The sequence below is a fragment of the Muntiacus reevesi genome, chromosome 1 (assembly GCF_963930625.1).
Source record: "Muntiacus reevesi chromosome 1, mMunRee1.1, whole genome shotgun sequence".
NCBI lineage: Eukaryota > Metazoa > Chordata > Mammalia > Artiodactyla > Cervidae > Muntiacus > Muntiacus reevesi.
Window position 1 is genome coordinate 193,149,941 of NC_089249.1, and position 18,842 is coordinate 193,168,782.

Sequence of the window (18,842 nt, forward strand, 5' to 3'; positions counted from 1 at the left end):
GCCCATGCATAACTTTCATCCCTGCCACCGTGGCTACTTTGTTCAGGAGCCCACTGGGGAGACAGGATGAGCTGGAAAAGGAGGCTTACTGGTATCCACAGAACCAGTTATCCTATTGTCATAGTCACTCTGCAGATATAAAATGGAACCCACACCCCAGACTTCATTTGCATGTCGAGATATTATGCCACACACACATACACCAAGAGGGTATGAAATGTTTAAAACTTACATTACAAATGACCCTTGGGTCAGCAAAGTAAAATAACTCTACTTGTGAGTTGCCATCAAACATCCAGTTTTTTAAGACACTAGAGACATATTCTCCACCATTAATTTCTCTCAGTCTTCCATGAACCTTTCTTGGAGCAATAAAAAGTTCTCAATGGTGGGATTTACCAACCATATATTTCCATGTTCTCTCCCACTCCTCTTTTCTCCCAAATCCTCAACACATCTTTCTCAGTTCTTCATCCCCACTAGCCGATTTAGATGGGAACTTTTGACTCAATGAAGAGCCACTATTAGATTCTCACCTGGAAGCCTTTTTTCCCCTTTTTTAATCTCTCAGGCTCTGATGTCCCAATGTACTAATTTATGTTGTCTTCCATTAAAGACGCTCCACTCATGTTTCTCCAACTCACTAATTAGTTCAGTTTTCTGATTTACTTTTCTCAATAACTGACGTCTCATCTACACATGTGGGGGAAAGAAAGATTATAGACCCATATGAGTCAATATAAACCCCACAATGCCTCTGCAATTGCACAGTTCTGGCAACCCACTCCAGAATTATTGCCTGGGAAATCGCATGGTCAGAAGGGCCTGGTGGGCTATAGTCCATGGGATCACAAAAGAGTCAGACATGACTTACCAACTAAACAACACATCTCGAAGAACTAGAAGCACTATGACCTACTGTTGCAGATTTCATAGTCAAGAGCTTACTCATTCCTTGTACTAATCTCTGAAACACTCCTATCCTCTTAAAAAATAATAATGATAACGGGAATTATTTTGTAAAAAAAAAAATTAAGGGTTATAAGTTGTATTATGTGCCCACATTTCCTGTGGCCCCCCCAACCCAACTGCCATTCTGGCTTCTTTATTTCTGAAATCAGCATACTTCACAGTAGTAGGTCTCTGTTCAGCTTTCTCTAGTATTCCTTTACATCCTGACTCCGAATACCTTTTCACTTTCGTATGACAAAACAATACACCTGGAAGTGTGATGTCACAGGATTCACTAACATCCTCTCCTACTTCTTCCAGTTTCTCAACCATAATCTCCAAGCCTTTCAACCTCCCTATTCCTCTACTTTGATTCTAGGTGGTGGTGTCGTTCAGTCGCTCCGTCCTGTCCAACTCTTTTCGAACCCATGGACTGCAGCATGCCAGGCTTCCCTGTCCTTCACCATCTCCCACAGCTTGCTCAAACTCATGTCTATTGAGTCAGTAATGCTATCCAACTATCTCATCCTCTGCTGAACTGTTATATTCACCTGATCTAACCTCCCCTCAAGAGAAATCTTTTTATCTCTGGAAAACTTTGTTATCTAAAGACATACAGTTTCTGGGAATTCCCTGGTGATCCAATGGTTAGGGTTTAGTGCTTTCATTGGAGGGGGCCTGGATTCGATCCCTGGTCAAGGAACTAAGATCTTGCAAGCCTCCCAGCCAACAATAAAAAAGACACAAACTTTTTGAGGATAAATTACAATTAAATCAGATTTAGTAGGTTAATTGTATAGTTCATGATGTAACACTGAGAAACAAGTCCTCACACCAAATTGAATAACAGCTATTAAAAATTCCCTTTCCTGGGGCTTCCCCGCTGGTCCAGTGGTTAACAGTCTCCCTTCCAATGCAGGGGACGCTGGTTCATCCCTGGTGGGGGAACTAATATCACACATGCTGCAGGGCAGCTAAGCCTGTGCGCTGATACTAAGATCCAATGCAGCGAAGTAAATACATCAAAATAAAGTAAAATAAATTTTTTAAATTTCCGTTTCCTTTTGCTGCAAGACAACTTAGAGGATTCCTAAAGATTATTGTAGACTGTGCACTGTCACATTAATTATCTGTCTCCTTCTATGAAATGACTATTCAATTATCCACCCAATTTGAAAGCAATTGTCATTCATGTAAGGTGCATGGACTACTGAGTAAAGCAAACCACCGAGCCGATCCTGGGCCACAGCCCCGCCTTGCGGGTCCGGAACCTGAGCCCCAGTGCCTCTCAGCCGGAAGAAAAGGGAAGAAGAGTGTATAAGGCTCCGGGACTTTAGAAGCAGTGGCCTCTAGGGCCCGCCCAACCTCCGAGGCCCCACCCCTTAGGCTGGAAGTGCGCGTGCGCGTTTGAATTTGCGCGTGCGCAAAGCGGAAGTTCCGTTATTTGTGCGCCCCAGCCGGGGTCTGAGGTGAAATTTTCGTTTCTTATTGTCCCGGCTTTGTGCGGTCAAGCAGGAGGGGAAGAGACCCAAGAGGAGGCTTGAAGTCAGAGGACGCTGGCCTCGAGGGCTGACCTGGCCGCCCTGGCTTCCCGCCGGCGCTGCCGGGCGGCGGCCCCTCATCCGAGAGCCTGGACCGGCTCGGCCAGCCGGTATCCCGGCGGCAGTTCCGGGAGAAGGCGGGTCGGCCCGGCCTAATCTCCATCCGCTTTGGTCCCGATTTCACAAGCTTCCAGAGCAGCCTTTGGGTCCTTTCTCCACAGGAAAAAGAAATAGCATCTCCGTTCTTCTCGACACTCCGGCGCCTATGGCCCCCTGTCACTGGGTCCCGTTTAGCTCTCGATGGCTTTACTCCGCCTGTGGTTGTCGGTTATTGAAGTTTGGTAAGTCATATTCCTTTGGAACGAGAAGAAACCTTTGTAGGTTATTAGGGAGCACGTCTCTTTGATCTGAATAAGAACAGGAGTGAAGGGATTCATATAAATAATAAATGTACCATATGAGAGCCCCGTAAAGCCCCAAACCTTCAAAATATAGAAGTGTCTGGGAAGGAAGCCGATCGAGGCTGTTTTCCGTTAGTAGCAGCAGTTGGAATTGAATTTACGCAAGATGAGTTTTGAGGGGTAAATTTTTCTTTCAGGTATTCATCTAGAATTTCTCTCTTTTTTTTTTTCTTTCGCACGGGCTGGAGGGATCTTAGTTCCCCCACCAGGAGTTGAACCCTGACCCACGGGATTGACAGTGCGGAGTTCTAACCACTGGACCACCAAGAAATTCCCTCTTCTTGAAGTTTTTATCTTAAGAAAATTTGTGGTCAATAAAAGGAATATCCATGAACCCTTAATCTAGGTTCACTAATTTAAGATTTTGTCTGTCATTATATATATATATATATATATATAATGATGAACTATTTAATGGTAAATTGCAGACATTGACTTCAAGAATGAGGACAGTTTCCTACTAAAAACAAAACTCCACTGTCCGTCCAAGAAAATCAAAATTTCTCCAGTTTTCCAAAAGTATATTTTATAGTTGTCGGGTTTGGGGGGGGAGGGGGGGGAGCTGGGATTCAAATAAGATTTGCACATTGCATTTAAGTTTTACATCTGTTTTACCTAAAACATTTGCCAGTATTTTTGGTTCCTGCAGTCCAGGAGATTTATATTGAAAAATGTTGGCATTCCCATATGGTGATGTTTTCCTACAATTTCATGTAATTAACTTGTGTATCTCATAAAGTGGACATTGAGTCTAGGGTGTGTGTGCTCAGTCGTGTCTGTGTCTTTTGCGACCTCTTGGACTGTAGCCCACCAGGCTCCTCTGTCCATGGGACTTCCCAGGCAAGACTGTTGGAGTGGGTTGCCATTCCCTCCAGGGGATCTTCTTGACCCAGGGGTCATACCCAGGTCACCTGCCTTTGCAGTCAGGTTCTTTACCACTGAGTCACCCTGGTAGAGCCAGTAGTATCTAATACAAATGTAGTGTGATTTAAAATTTTTTAGTAGTCAAATTAGGAGAAAATATACATGTGAAGTTATTTTTAATAATATGTCATATCTAACCTAATTTACCCAGTTATTAATATATAACTATTGATGAAATTAATGACCAATGTAACTAATACAAAGTTATTAGTGAGAAATATTACTTTTCTTTTGTACCAAGTTGCTGGACTCTGATATGTATTTTGCACCTAAGCTCACCTCAGTATGGATGCTAAATTTTTATTAGAAATTCTTGATCTTTAGCTTTCAGAAAATTGACTGTTGAAAAAGTATTTGGGGAAACCCAGATTGCTTCAAACATACTGAAAGATTTTTTGAGTAACTGAACAGTTTTATTTCTAAAATTTAATTAAAAGTGAGTAAAATGACAAATTCAGGCCCTCAGTCTCGATAGCCACATTTCATTTTCACGGTAGCCACATAGAGCAAGACAATGACTACTGTGTTAGACAGCAGGTTTAAGAGACTTGAAAATTTCCTAGGTGATGTGTACTTCACGTTATGTCACATCTGGAGGCGCATAAATTCAAGTCATCCACTGTGTATTAGGAATGCAAAGCGTTTAGTTAAGGTACCCATCTCTCTTGCACAGTCACATTTTTCTTTGTGGTAATCTGTAGGTAATAGGCTTCCCAGGTGGCTCGGTGGAAGAGGATCTGTCCACAGTGCAGGAACGCTGGTTTGATCCCTTTGTCAGGAAGATCACCTGGAGAAGGAAATGACAACCCACTCCAGGATTCTTGTCTGGGAAATCCCATGAACAGAAGAGCCTGACGGGCTAATCTCTGGGGTCACAAAAGAGTTGGACATGACTCAGCAACTTAAGAACAACAATCAGGGGAATAATCTGTTGCCCAACCCTTTCACCCAGTGGTTTTGGCATCACTTGTTGATCTTCACTTCTGCCTGTTGTTACATTGGGGTCCTGAAAAGTGCTTTTGTTGTTGTTGTTTTTCGTAATTCTTTTTCTTTTTTTCCAAATTTTTCCATTCTCTTGCTGTCAGTCTTTTGTGAACAAGAGCTTTCTCTCCCTACTTCCCCTGCCTTCTCTATTTTTTTCCCTTTCGGGGTTTCACAACATTTTCCCCTATTCTTTCATTTATCATATTATAAACAGTTGCTGTCATTTGATGCTCAGACTCTCCTAAACTTGGCCAAGAGTAGTCCTTTTAATTTGATTCATGTGTCCCTTCAACACATCGCTATAAATCTTTGAGCGCGCGTAAATTCCCAATTCACTTTGAACTTGACTGTTGCTGCTTAGTCACTTCAATCATATCCAACTCTGTGTGACCCTATGAATTGTAGCCTGCCAGGCTCCTCTGTCCATGGAATTCTCCAGGAAAGAGTACTGGGGTGGGTTGCCATGCCCTCCTCCGGGGGATCTTCCCAACCCAGGGGTCAAACCCAGGTCTCCTGCATTGCAGACAGATTCTTGACTGCTGAGGCACCAGAGAAGCCTCAGACTTGACTGTTACAGACCATAATCAATGATTTCTCCAAGAAGCCTGTTTCCTTATAGACACCAAGGTCTGTATGAGACGTGGACTCAGTGCTCCTGGGGTTTAATTGTGTCTAGGCCTTTCAGTGAATATCTGAAATAGATATTTTCATGACTTTTCTGGCGGTCCGGTGCTTAAGACTCCATGCTTCCACTGCAGGGGGCACAAGTTTGATCCCTGGTTGGGGAAGTAAGATCCCACATACCACACAAAGTGGCCAAAAATATAAATAAATAAATAAGTTTTTTTTTAAATATTTATAATTTTATATCCTTCTTTTCATAATATTGTGAACATATTCTCATATTATTATTCTTCAAAAACCCAATTAAAATATATCTTTTCTTAACGTCATAGGTTCATACTCATATTCCTAGTAAAAATTTGGGGCAACCCAGACCTGCTAAGTTAATCATTTCCTACACACTATTTCGTGATCACTGTCCAATCATATTGGAGAATAACAATAATCTCAGGAGTTCAAGCTTTTGAGACAGAGTAACCTGGATTCAGGCTCTGGCTCACCACTTCCTAAGTGGTGATCTTGGACTAATTACCACTGCTGTTTGTACATGAATTGCCTCAACTATTGAATGACAGTAATAATAACTTGATAATCATATGAGCTTTCAATGTTTCTAGCACATAATGGGTACTCAGTAAATGGCAATTATTTATATTCATGCCATCTACAGTTTCTAATGACTTTCACATAATATGTAACTGCCGTCTTCTGCAGAGAGATGGCTAAAAATGATGCTTGATGACAAATCAGTAATGCCTACTGCTTAAAGATTGATGACATGAGGCAAGACTCCCACTACTACTTAAGAGGAATTGAACTATCTTGAAGAGACTTCAGGAATAAGATGTATAAGGCAGATTTCACTGTCAGATCACAGATGCCAGTCATTGATCTTTTCCCTTGTGGCAAGTGCTTGCTGATGCTCCTTTCAGAGACTACTTCACTGGCTTGTGAGCAAAATGTCTTTGTGGTCTGAGTCTACGTAGTCCTGCTTCTGGGCTGTCTAGGAGGGTCCTTAAGTATATAACAATATCCTGTTGTCTAAATCCTGGGACTTGGGGAGAAAGGGTTAAGTCTGCCCATTTTTGTGGGAGAAGTTCTGCTTAATTACATGATGAGTTATCACTGTTAGCAAAAAAAATACCCCAATAATTTTTACCTGTCTAGACTTTAATTTCTTTATCTGTAAAATGAAATTAATTAGATTGTTAAACATTTTTTCCTTTTTAACAAAATCCATTTCTAATTTCAGGTGAGGCGGACTGTAGGGCATTTTATGGCAGCAGTGTGTATGTGTTTACTTAGAATTAGTGTGGGGTGTTTCCAGGCTTGTGAACATGGGAACTGGGCAGCCTGAATTCTCAGGTTTTATTTCTTCTCCTCAAGGCTGTCTTTCCCAAGACTTTTTCTGTCTTTATGAAGAGAAGTCAGAAGGGGAAAGGACTGTGACTGGATGTCTGACAAATTATTTTCAAGTGAGTAGGAAATTTATTCTTTTATAAAAGCACATGCTTCTCCCTACCAGGTAGATGTGTTTCCTTCCAGTGAAACAGACCTTTTTATTACAACAGAACCTGCTTAGGGACTGAGTCCAAGTTAAATTTCCTCAGATCTTAGGGCCTTTCATTTACATAAGAGAATGATACCATCATCCCAGTATTTACTAATTCAATCCAATCATCCATGCTAATTGTGTGCCCTCATTTTGCTATAATAGACAGGGAGCTGACATGTGATTCTGAGAATTTGTGCTATCACTGGAGGAGTGATGCATTTCCAGCATTTATTGTCTGTAATGTGCTCAGAACTATTGCTAATCCTATCACTAGAGAAAAATAAGACCAGAAGAGGTCACAATCTAGTTGTGGTGAGATACATCGTTAGGAGAGAGAGAGGTGCTCTTAAAGCTACATTGGATGAAGTCACTATGAATATGTCCAGGTAGAGAGGAGAAGGGGCTTGAGAACCATCAAGCCCTGGGGTTGATGGTGGGAGAACATGAAACCTGTCTAGGCTTTGGGTCTCCTTTCCTCTTTTTCAAGTGCACACTGATGGAGATGGCAACTGACTGATGCCAGGATGTTTGTGATGGTTTAGTATCCAGTGACCTTAGAGGTCACAGACTTTATAGTACAGTGGCTTCCTCTTGAAAAATGAAGATCTGTCCATTGTACTGACTTTATTTTTCCTAGGATAAAAGGCTTAGGACTTCAAAATTATGTATATAAGCTTGAGCTTGGGTTTTAGGCAAAAGATTGGGAGTCTGTTTTGTGAAAAATGAGAGAGAGAGAATGTGAATATGTTTGCATTTTAGTTTTATTTTAAAGTTTACTGGTTTGATAAAGTTGAGATGAACATTTTGTTGTTTCTCAAGTTATACCTGAGAGTATTTAGTATCCCTGAAGTGCAGACTCTCGGCCCCGTATTTATGGAAGTATTTGTCATCCCTTACATATTAGTCTTATATCAGGCATCTTCCTCTCAGAGCAGGGCACCAGCTATGCAGACCTCGTCTGATCTTTCAGGTAGAACTAAGAGGAAAGCTGAAGAAAATGGAAAGTTTTCCAAGAGAGAAAAGGCTATTTATTTATTTATTTATTTGACTGTGCTAGGTCTTCGTTGCTGTTCACAACTTTCTCTAGTTGTGACAAGCGGGGACTACTTTTTGTGGTGCACAGGCTTCTCATTTTGGTGGCCTCTCTTGTTGTGGAGCACAGGCTCTAGGCTTTCGGGCTCAGCAGTTGTGGCACATGGGCTAAGTTGTTCCACAGTAAGTGGGATCTTCTCGCACCAGGGACCAAACCCAATGCAGGCATTGTCAGGTGGATTCTCATCTACTGTACCACCAGGGAAGTCCACACTTTTCTTCTCTTTAACTTTTCCCTCACCTTTGGAAACTTTCTTTTGGCCTGACAGTAGAATCTGTCTGATTTTTTAATTTAAATTTTGCATTTGCCTTAGGCTCTTTGTCCATTTCCTTTCATCTTTGTTTTCCTCCATGGTGCTTTCCGTTCATTGTCAGTTTTAACACTTATAGAATCATTTCTTAGTAAATCACCTACTAATTTGACCACAGCACCTTATCATGCCAAACTCTTAATCCAGCCAAACTTAATTTATTCTTTCTTTCTGTTCTAAAATATATTTTAAGTCAATGTTTGAAAGTAAATACACATTGGCCTTCATTTTTAAGCACCTTCCTTCCATTTATTTTTCAGTAAGGTAATTTTTTGTAATCTTATTTCAGATTGGGAAATTTGTCTCAATGCCAGAAGGTCAGCACCTCAGTGGAATATTTTGAATGGGAAAAAATCCAACATGGTAGGCATGGTAAGATTCACAAGGTATAATTCCTTCCCTTCCACTAGTGGAAGATTAACAGTTCCATAAAATAGAACAGCAGCACAATAACCATGACAGATATTTGAGGCTAATGTTTTTCAGTCTCTGAGCATTGTGAATTTGGCAGACACTTGAAATACCCCTCACAATATATTTCTTTACATAGAATTCACTTGGCTAAATATTCCCATATATGTCATTCTGAAGAAGTTTTGGATAAATCATTTCATTTTGGTCAACTATCAGCTAAACTCTATAAGAATCCTTATGAAAGTAAAGAATACAACAGAGCTTTGTTTTTGTACACATGAAGCTTACATAATTTTGTAAATGATTATTACCTCAATAAAAATAAACTTAAAAATTACTTTTAAAAAGGAAAGGGAGGGACTTCCCTGGTAGTCCCATGGCTAAGACTCCCAGCTTCTAATGCAGGGGATCCAGGCTCAATCCCTGGTCAGGGAATTAGATCTCACATGCCCCAACAAAGACCTGGTGCAGGCAATAAATACATAAATATTTTTTAAAAAAAGAAAGGGAAACATTGCTCTTGATAAACATATTGGCAAATTTGCTCATAAGTTTAATGAAAAAATCATAGATCATTTTAACATTCAGGAAGGTTGCTTTAAAGGGCATCCAGTATAAAACTGCTGACTCAGAAGTACACTGCATGGAGAAGGGAATTGCAACCCACTCCAGTATTCTTGCCTGGAGAATTCCATGGACAGAGGAGCCTGGTGGGCTACAGTCCATGGGGCCACAAAGAGTTAGACACGACTGAGTGACTAACACTTGACTAGAATGCTTAAAAGGATGGAGCTGCATTGCTGAACTAACTCAGCATTGAGAAGGAGCAAGCCTTTTTATAATAAATCACTTTGTGGGGGAAAAAAAGCACACTGCGTATTGGAATTAAAAATTGTCATTCCAAGGATCAGAAGTGTGAGTTGTAAGTGAATGTGATTTTTCAAGCTATACTGATATTTTCCAAGGGACAGTGATACTTAAAATTGTAGTTTAGTCCAAAAACAATACCTTTTTTCCCACTTTGGTAGAAATAGCTATTTTTGAAGGCAAATTCTCTAGTTTTCAAACTAATTTGTCATTAGTTTGACAAATTGAGCATTTTCTAGACTTTGTCCATGTCTGTTGACCTTTGTTAATTGAGAACCTAAAATCATGTAACTTAAATATGTCTTTAAGGTGCAAGCTGAAACCAGGAACTTTGTAAATGCCATCACAAAGCCTTAACATTAAAATTTTTTAACATATTTCTCTAATCTATAAAAAAAGAATTGGGGGCTTCCCTGGTGACTCAGTTGGTCATAACTTTCCTTCCAAGGAGTAAGCGTCTTTTAATTTCATGGCTGCAATCACCATCTGCAGTGATTTTGGAGCCCAAAAAAATAAAGTCTGACACTGTTTCCCCATCTATTTGCCATGAAGTGATGGGACCAGATGCCATGATCTTAGTTTTCTGCATGTTGAGCTTTAAGCCAGCTTTTTCACTCTCCTCTTTCACTTTCATCAAGAGGGTTTTTAGTTCCTCTTCACTTTCTGCCATAAGGGTGGTGTCATCTGCATATATGAGCTTATTGATAATTCTCTGGCAATCTTGATTCCAGCTTGTGCTTCTTCCAGCCCAGCGTTTCTCATGATGTATTCTGCATAAAAGTTAAATAAAGACCAACCTAGATAGCATATTAAAAAGCAGAGACATTACTTTGCAACAAAGGTCCTTCTAGTCAAGGCTATGGTTTCTCCACTGGTCATGTATGGATGTGAGAGTTGGACTGTGAAGAAAGCTGAGCACTGAAAAATTGATGCTTTTGAGCTGTGGTGTTGGAGAAGACTCTTGAGAGTCCGTTGGACTGCAAGGAGATCCAACCAGTCCATCCTAAAGGAGATCAGTCCTGGGTGTTCATTGGAAGGACTGATGCTGAAGCTGAAACTTCAATACTTTGGCCACCTCATGCGAAGAGTTGACTCATTGGAAAAGACCCTGATGCTGGGAGGGATTGGGGGCAGGAGGAGAAGGGGACGACAGAGGATGAGGTGGCTGGGTGGCATCACTAACTTGATGGACATGAGTTTGGGTAAACTCCAGGAGTTGGTGATGGACAGGGAGGCCTGGCCATGAAGTGCTGCAATTCATGGGGTCGCAGAGTCGGACACGACTGAGCGACTGAACTGAACTGAACTGGTGGCTCAGTGGTAAAGAATCCACCCACCAGTGCAGGAGACACGAGTTCAATCCCTGGTCTAGGCAGGTCCTACATGCTGCAGAGCAACTAAGCCCAAGCACCACAACTACTGAACCCATGTTCCACAACTACTGAAGCCCGTGCACCACAACTAGAGAGTAGCCCCCACTCACTGCAACTGGAGAAAAGCCCGCACAACACCGAAGAGCCAGCACAGCCTAAAATAAATAACACTTTTTTTTTTTTTTTTTTTTTTAAGAAAAAAGCTGTAAGGGCCACACATTGCAGTGAATTGTTACACCTCTTAAGTCTCTTAATCAGGAAGAGTTCTCCTTTCCTCTTTCTCCCCAAACTGGATATTTCTGATTATGTCCTCTATATATCATTTAGCGTGTCCTCTGTCCCTTTCTCTTACCCTTCTTCTATAAACTGCTAATTAGATGAAAAGATTTGTTAGGATTTTTTTTAGCAAAGAATATTTTATAATTGGTATTGCCTCTTATTGCATCATATCAGAACTCATGGTGTCCAGGTGTCTCTTTTAAGATGTTAAGATTTATCAACTTGATCTTCCTTTATAAAGTTGCCCAGCACATCTATTTACTCTTAAAATTATCTCCTTCAGGTTTCTTCTTAGTTACAGAAAAAAGGGGGGGTCACTTAATGGGGAAACCTGCTGCATACCACCTTAACCAAGTGATCAAAATTAACATCCGTAATCAGACACACTGTCATCATATGCCTCCTGAAGTGATTCACTGAGGACAAGCATCAGTTACAAAATACATCATCCAAAAATAAACTTTGTGAGTCTAACCATGAGAAAACAACAGACAAACTAAAACTGAGATGTAATCTGTAAAACATTTGACCTGGGACTTTTCAAACCTGGAAAGATGAAAGGCCAAGGGACTGGTCCAGGTTAAAGAAGATGAAAGAAACATAGTCTGAGGGCACAATCCTGGACGGGAAATTTTAAAGTGGCTGCTCTAAAGGATATTATTGGGCTAGTTGGTAAAATTCTGCACATGAATTATATGTTAGATAATAAATATTAAATCCTGGGTTTGATCATGTTAGGGAAAGTCCCAAGTTCTATGACACTCTGAAGTGTATAGGAAAAAAGGGTCTGACACCTGCAATTTCCTCTCAAGTAGTTTCCTCTCAATATTCTTGATGAAACACACACACACCCCTACAGAGAGGAGAAAGGAAGCAAATGTGACAGAACTTTAACAGATAGTAAAGAGTATAGGGAATCTCATCATTTTTACACTAATTCTTAAAGCTTTTGAGTTTGAAATTTTTTCAAAGCTAGAAGTTGAAAATAAATATTCACTTTTCACCTAATATTTTAGTAACCATTGATTGTCATTGCCTAAGTACATTCACTTTTCACCTATTATTTTCGTAACCATTAGTTGTCATTGCCTAAGTGCATTAATTTACTAGTGGTTTCAGAATGGTGACTTTCTGATTCTAGCATTTTCTTCATAATAAATGAAACTTAGAATAAAGTTTGTAGGGTTATTCTGGAAAGAACTTTCCTTTATCACAACTATTTATTAGTAATAAAATGTTCATAAAGGAGGGGACAGGATGATACAGGCTGGATTTTTTTTTTTTACTAATTTTCAGAATAACAAAATTATATCCTGGCCACCTCCGGTAGAGACCATTGACCTTTTTTTAGTAACATTATGGACTCATGGCTTTGTTTTATATTTGGTGTATTTCAACTGATTGTAATCATTACTCTTTATTAAATTGTTCCATCATAAGCCAGTAGGAACCTTTTTAAGTTTTCTCCTATGTGGTAGATTCCTTCCTTTCTGGTATAAGCTGTTCCAGGCTTATGCTGAAACATTTCTTGTTCTACACTGAACATATTTCCCAAAGGAGTCCTGGTTTCTTATACAGAGGAATTTTAATACTAGAGGACTCATTGCTCCTGAGTTGTTAGTGACTCTAGGCAATTTTGGTGGCTCAATCTAGGGAAAAGTTTAAAAAATAAGAACATACTGTATTCCCAATTCCTAATTGTTCTTAGGTAAGGAGATAAATTCTTTACTGTATTATGTGTATATATATGTGCATTTCGGTACGTGTGGTTACTCTGAAGCTAGTATGAGGAAGCTTACAAGGCCTCTAAGTGTTGAATATCTGTCAGGCCCAGAATCTCATGGCTTCTTTCTTCGTTTCTAGGTCTTCATGCTCAGAACGCTGCCAAACCAGGAGAGAGACACACAAAAGAAAGAATGTCTGCAGGATTGCTGACAACCTGGTCACAGGTATGTGGGAAGTTACTGTTTCCAAAAAAAATCATTGTTCCCAAAGGGTACATCTCTTGTCCATGACCCAGAGCTTCACAGCCCAACCAGGCTAGCATCAGGCTCCCTCAGTTCTTTGGGCTTCTTAGAATGGGAGAGAGAGAATGTTTAAGGAAAGGCTTCAATATTTGTTTTGTGTTTGAGATAATCCCCCAGGGTGAGTGTTAGTTCCATATTCTGCTGGGTGCCATGAAGGAACATAAAGACTTTTCTTCACTAGGAAAAACATTCATTTTCCAAGTATTTTTCTCCTTCTGTAGTATGCTCAATCTATACTAGATCTTGAATAAGATTGGAAGACTCCTTGTAACCTAGTTGTGCAATATCAGCTCAGCTGTGTTAGACAAGCTTCCAAAAACCATGAGCCTGAAAGAGATGGTCCAGTGAGTGAAAACGGAAGTGGAAAGTTCCAAGAACTTGGATGAAATGATGAAAGACCTCTGAAGAATGTCTGAGCTTACTGCACATTGGGTCTTCCCCACAAGTCCTCTCAGCCTCACCCATCATCTTTCTGGTTCAGAGTTAGAGATAGTTCTTGGCTGAACCTGAATGTATACATGGTGTTTTAGGACTTGGTGACCTTCGAGGAAGTGTCAGTGGACTTCTCACAGGAGGAGTGGGCCCTGCTGGCCCCCGCTCAGAAAATCCTGTACAGAGATGTGATGTTGGAGAACTTTAGGAACCTGGCCTCAGTTGGTAAAGTTGGCCTCATTCCTTCATATTCATTTGTTCATGCATGTACTAGTTCTTCATCACTTATCTGTCCCAGAAACTGAAAAGAACAGCTATATATGGTAAACACAGAATGGACGGTTCCTGCCTGTGTGGGGCAGTCTTATCACTTCCCAAGAAAATTCACTGATTGTATTTTCTCAGTCCTTAAAATTTAGGTAATATACAGATCTTGGGCTTAGAATTCAAGGGTCAGATCATGTGGGGAAAGGTATGTGGGTGTTTGTCTTATGGTGCTCTGTGAAAGGGCTATGTAATCTGATTCTTTTGCTGCTCTTACCTATCTTCAGAATCCTTGAAAACCAAAGTATTGGAATCAGTTTTGTGGAAAGATTCCTTGTCTCCTTCACAGTCTCCCCACATCATGTGTCTTTCCCCACGAGCAGGGTATCATCTCTGCATACACAGTCCGATCACTGAGGTGGTGCAGAAAGAGCTGAGGCCAGAGGGGAGAGGAATTCTCCAAAGTGCTTGTACAGGTGAGCCCCACACAGGAAGGGGTCATTGTACGGAATAGCCACAGCCTGTGAGGGGTGGTACAGTTTATTAGTCATTGTGAGATAAGAAAGCTGAGACCATTACGTGAGCTTTCTGTCTGAAGCCTCCAGAATTCTATGTAAAATACCTCTCATTTCCATTGCTTGTTCCTATCATTGGCATCTTTTCCCAGAACCAAGTTCCTAAATTAATTTCTCTGATCAATGGTTACATCTTCTGTCTCACATTTTCTTCCTATATTTAGTGTTATTAATTGAAAAGAAATCCATAGCATGCCTGCCTCCTTTTTTCTGCCCCTACTTTTTCTCCCATAATTATAAAAAATTTCCCCATTCACTTTCAGATGGGGCTACTCAACTTAAATCAAAAGATGTAATTCTCATGCAGAATGTTCCTGGAGAAAAAACTGCCAATGGCATAAAAATGGTGAGATTCACTAGAAATGATTCCTGTTTTTTAAGACTGGGAGAGCTCTGTGAATTTCAAGGAATTAAAACAGGAGCAGCACCCAAGCAAGAGGAGACACTTGAGGCAAGTAGAATTCACTCATCAGAAAGCTGCATCAGGAAATCCTTTATTAATCCCATAAAATTGGAGAAATCTCCAAACCTACCTCAACACTTGCAGCTTGCAGAGAATATCAAAAACTAACATTTACTTGGTCTTCCCTGGTAGTGCAGTGGTAGAGAATCTGCCTGCCAATGCAGGAGATGCAGGTTCAATCCTTGAGTTGGGAAGTTCCCTTGGAAAAAGAAATGGCTACTCACTCCAGTATTCTTACCTAAGAAATCCCATGGACAGAGGAGCCTGGTGGGCTGCAACCCATAGGGTCACAAAAGAGACACAACATAGCAACTAAACAACAACAACAAACATTTACTTAAATGTCATTCCACTATTAAGTATTTAATAAATCAATCATTCTTCACCCATGATTAGAAAAACTCTATAATTAGGATGCCCTTTGATGGAATGAATTCCATGGGGCCTTAGGAAGAGTATTCAGCAATTTCAACATGAAAGAATAAGGCAAAAAATAGACACACACCCTGAAAATGGCAAAAATGTTAGTCATAATAATATACTTCCTATATATGGCAGGATCCACATGGAAATGAGTTCCTGTGTAATAAAAATGAGAAAGCCTTTGTGCATGTTAAGTCACTTCAGGCGTGTCACTTCAGGTCGCACTCTGTGCGACCCTATGGTCTGTAGCCTGCCAGGCTCCTCTGTCCGTGGGATTCTCCAGGCAAGAATACTGGAGTGGGTTGCCATGCCCTTCTCCAGGGGATTTTCCCAACCCAGGGATTAAACCCAGGTCTCCTGCGTTGCAGGCAGACTCTTTACTGTTTGAGCTACCAGGGAAGCCCCAAGAAAGCCTTTAGTCATCACTTACTCCTTTGTCTGTAGGCACCAGCCCACCCTGGTGAGAAACCATTGGAACGTAATCATTGTAGAAAATTCTTCAGAAAGAATTATTGCCTTACTCGTACAAGATATTGCAAGAGTGAGGAATGCTATGAATATAAAGAATATGGGAAAGACTTTGGCCATCCCTCAACTCTTAGGAGTCATGTGAGTTCTCACATTGGAGAGAAAATTCTTGAATTCAGTGATTGTGGAAAAACTTTCAATCAAGAGTCATCCCTTAGGAAAGACTTCAGAACTCTCACAGGAGAAAAATCTGAGTGTAATCAACATCTTATGTCCTTCAAATTACACTCTTCCTTCTCAGTACATGAACAAATACCTACTGAAGAGAAACTCCATGAATGCAGTGACTGTGGAAAAAGAGCTTCCCATAGTGTCCACAAAAAAATGTGTACTATGAAAGAAAGCTCAAAATGTAATGGACATGGGAAAGTTTTCACTGGCCCCTTGTCCCTGCAGATATGTATGAGACCTCACACTGGAGAGAAAGCTTATGAATGTAGGGATTGTGGGAAAGCTTTTGTTTTTCAATCTTCCCTTAAGAAACACATAAGATCACACACTGGAGAGAAACCTTATGAGTGTAATCACTGTGGAAAATCCTTCAGCCAGAGCTCTCATCTTAACGTTCACAAAAGAACTCACACTGGAGAGAAACCTTATGACTGTAAGGAATGTGGCAAGGCTTTCACCGTTCCTTCATCCCTTCAGAAACATATGAGAACCCATACTGGAGAGAAACCCTATGAATGCAGTGACTGTGGGAAAGCCTTTATTGATCAGTCATCCCTTAAGAAACATACCCGATCTCACACTGGAGAGAAACCTTATGAGTGTAATCACTGCGGAAAATCCTTCAGCACAGGCTCTTATCTCATTGTGCACAAGAGAGCCCACACTGGAGAGAAAACCTATGCATGTAAAGAATGTGGGAAGGCCTTTAGGAATTCCTCTTGCCTACGAGTGCATATGAGAACTCACACAGGGGAGAAGCCTTATAAATGTATCCAGTGTGGAAAAGCATTTAGCACTAGCACTAACCTTATAATGCACAAGCGAATACATACTGGGCAGAAGCTCTGTGAATGAAATGACTACAAGCTAGCCTTAAGGGCCCCTTCCCCCCTCAGGCATTTTCAAACACACTCTGGATAGAAACCATATTACAACCAATTTAGAAAGCCATCAGTCACAACTCTTGAGTTAGATCACACTGGGGCAAACATTGTAAATGTTGTGGTTCTGTGGTTATATTTATCAGTGAGTGTTTAATCTTTAAAGTGTGACAACTCATTAGCTGATGAGTATTAAAGATTATATAGCACTCTAAATTTCCCTTAATCTACATCACAAAGGTTTTTTTTTTTTTAGTATTTATTTATTTATGTATTTATTTGGCTACAACAAGTATTAATTGTGGCATGTAGGAGCCTCTGTCTTCATTGTGGCTTACAAGATCTTTAATCACAACATAGAGGATCTAGTTCCCTGACCAGGAATTGAACCTAGGCCCTCTGTATCAGGAGTGTGGAGTCTTAGCCACAGGACCACAAGGGAAGTACCTCACTAACGTTTAGGTATGTCATGTTTTTCTTATAAGTAAGTACTAAATATTTTGCATTTCTCATCAAGATATCTTGGACTGAACTATAGGTTATTTAGAAATACGTATTTTAATGTGCAGACTGGGCATATTTTAGTTATCTTTTAGTTATAGATTTCTAACTGAATTGCATTGTCCACAGAATGCCTGATCTTCATGACATAAATTCAATAACATACAAACAGAAAATTATTAGAGACTTGCTCTGTGGCCTAATGTGTGAGATACAAGAAGTTGCTGTCCCAGTATCCATTTCTCTCTTGCTTCCTTCAAGTAACAAAACTACAGTTGTGTTCAAACTAGCAGTGTAGACAGTTTCTGAGGACTCATCTCCCAGCTTTCCTTGCAGCTGTGAGTGCCCATGAGCTCACAGTCTTGGCCTGTGAGAAAGAAGCAAGAGGTCACTGCTTGTGGGTTCTAAAGAATTCCATGGAAATGGGAGCATGGCATCTGGCATTTTCACTTTACCATCTGCCCTCAGGTTTACCTCTTTTTTCTTAGAGAATAGACCAATAAAATGACATTCATAGACTACTGATTATATAATAGACACGTAAGGTATTTTTTGGCTGTATATAAACAACTATGAGTTGCTTGTTTCTGCATTTCATGTAACATGAGAAAAATAAACTCCTAACTGGTTTAAATCACTCGTGTGGGAAGAATCTGTTACAGTGGATTTCAGTCTTAACTGACGCATCTCATATATGGTCAAGCTTTAAGAATGCTTCAAGGAAGAGGGAGCATATGTATTCTTATGGCTGATTCATGTTGTTGTATGGCGAAAACCAACACAACATTGTAAAGCAGTTCTTCTCCAATCAAAAAAAAAATTTTTTTAATCCTTTAAGTATAGGTGAAAACAATGTGTATTCTGTAATTGTTGAGTATAGGTCAGTTTTCATTCCAGTCCCAAAGAAAGGCAATGCCAAAGAATGCTCAAAACTACCACACAATTGCACTCATCTCACATGCTAACAAGTTCAGTTCAGTTCAGTCGCTCAGTCGTGTCCGACTCTTTTTTTGAGTAATGCTCAAAATTCTTCAAGCCAGGCTTCAACACTACATGAACTGAGAACTTCCAGGTGTTAACGCTGGATTTAGAAAAGGCAGAGGAACCAGAGATCAAAGTGCCAACATCCACTGAACCATCAAAGCAAGAAAGTTCCAGAAAAACATCTACTTCTGCTTTATTGACTATGCCAGTGCCTTTG

General features: G+C 40.3%; 1 protein-coding gene across 17 annotated transcripts; it reads left to right on the forward strand.

Annotated features, from left to right (window-relative positions):
• Positions 1-2,386: 2,386 nt before the first annotated feature.
• On the forward strand, positions 2,387-18,275 carry LOC136155707 (zinc finger protein 177-like). Of its 17 annotated transcripts, none has more exons than XM_065917707.1 (7): positions 2,387-2,833; positions 6,872-6,960; positions 8,733-8,829; positions 13,240-13,325; positions 14,387-14,575; positions 14,938-15,125; positions 16,005-18,275. In XM_065917707.1, the coding sequence occupies exons 2-7, from the start codon at positions 6,939-6,941 to the stop codon at positions 17,112-17,114; spliced, it is 1,692 nt and encodes a 563-aa protein (XP_065773779.1). In that variant the 5' UTR covers positions 2,387-2,833; positions 6,872-6,938; the 3' UTR covers positions 17,115-18,275. The 17 variants fall into 17 exon arrangements, with proteins under 17 accessions (XP_065773779.1, XP_065773778.1, XP_065773777.1 ...); XM_065917706.1 differs by lacking the exon at positions 8,733-8,829 and adding an exon at positions 13,934-14,060; XM_065917713.1 differs by lacking the exon at positions 6,872-6,960 and adding an exon at positions 13,934-14,060 and having other exon boundaries at positions 2,789-2,833; positions 8,733-8,815.
• Positions 18,276-18,842: the final 567 nt, after the last annotated feature.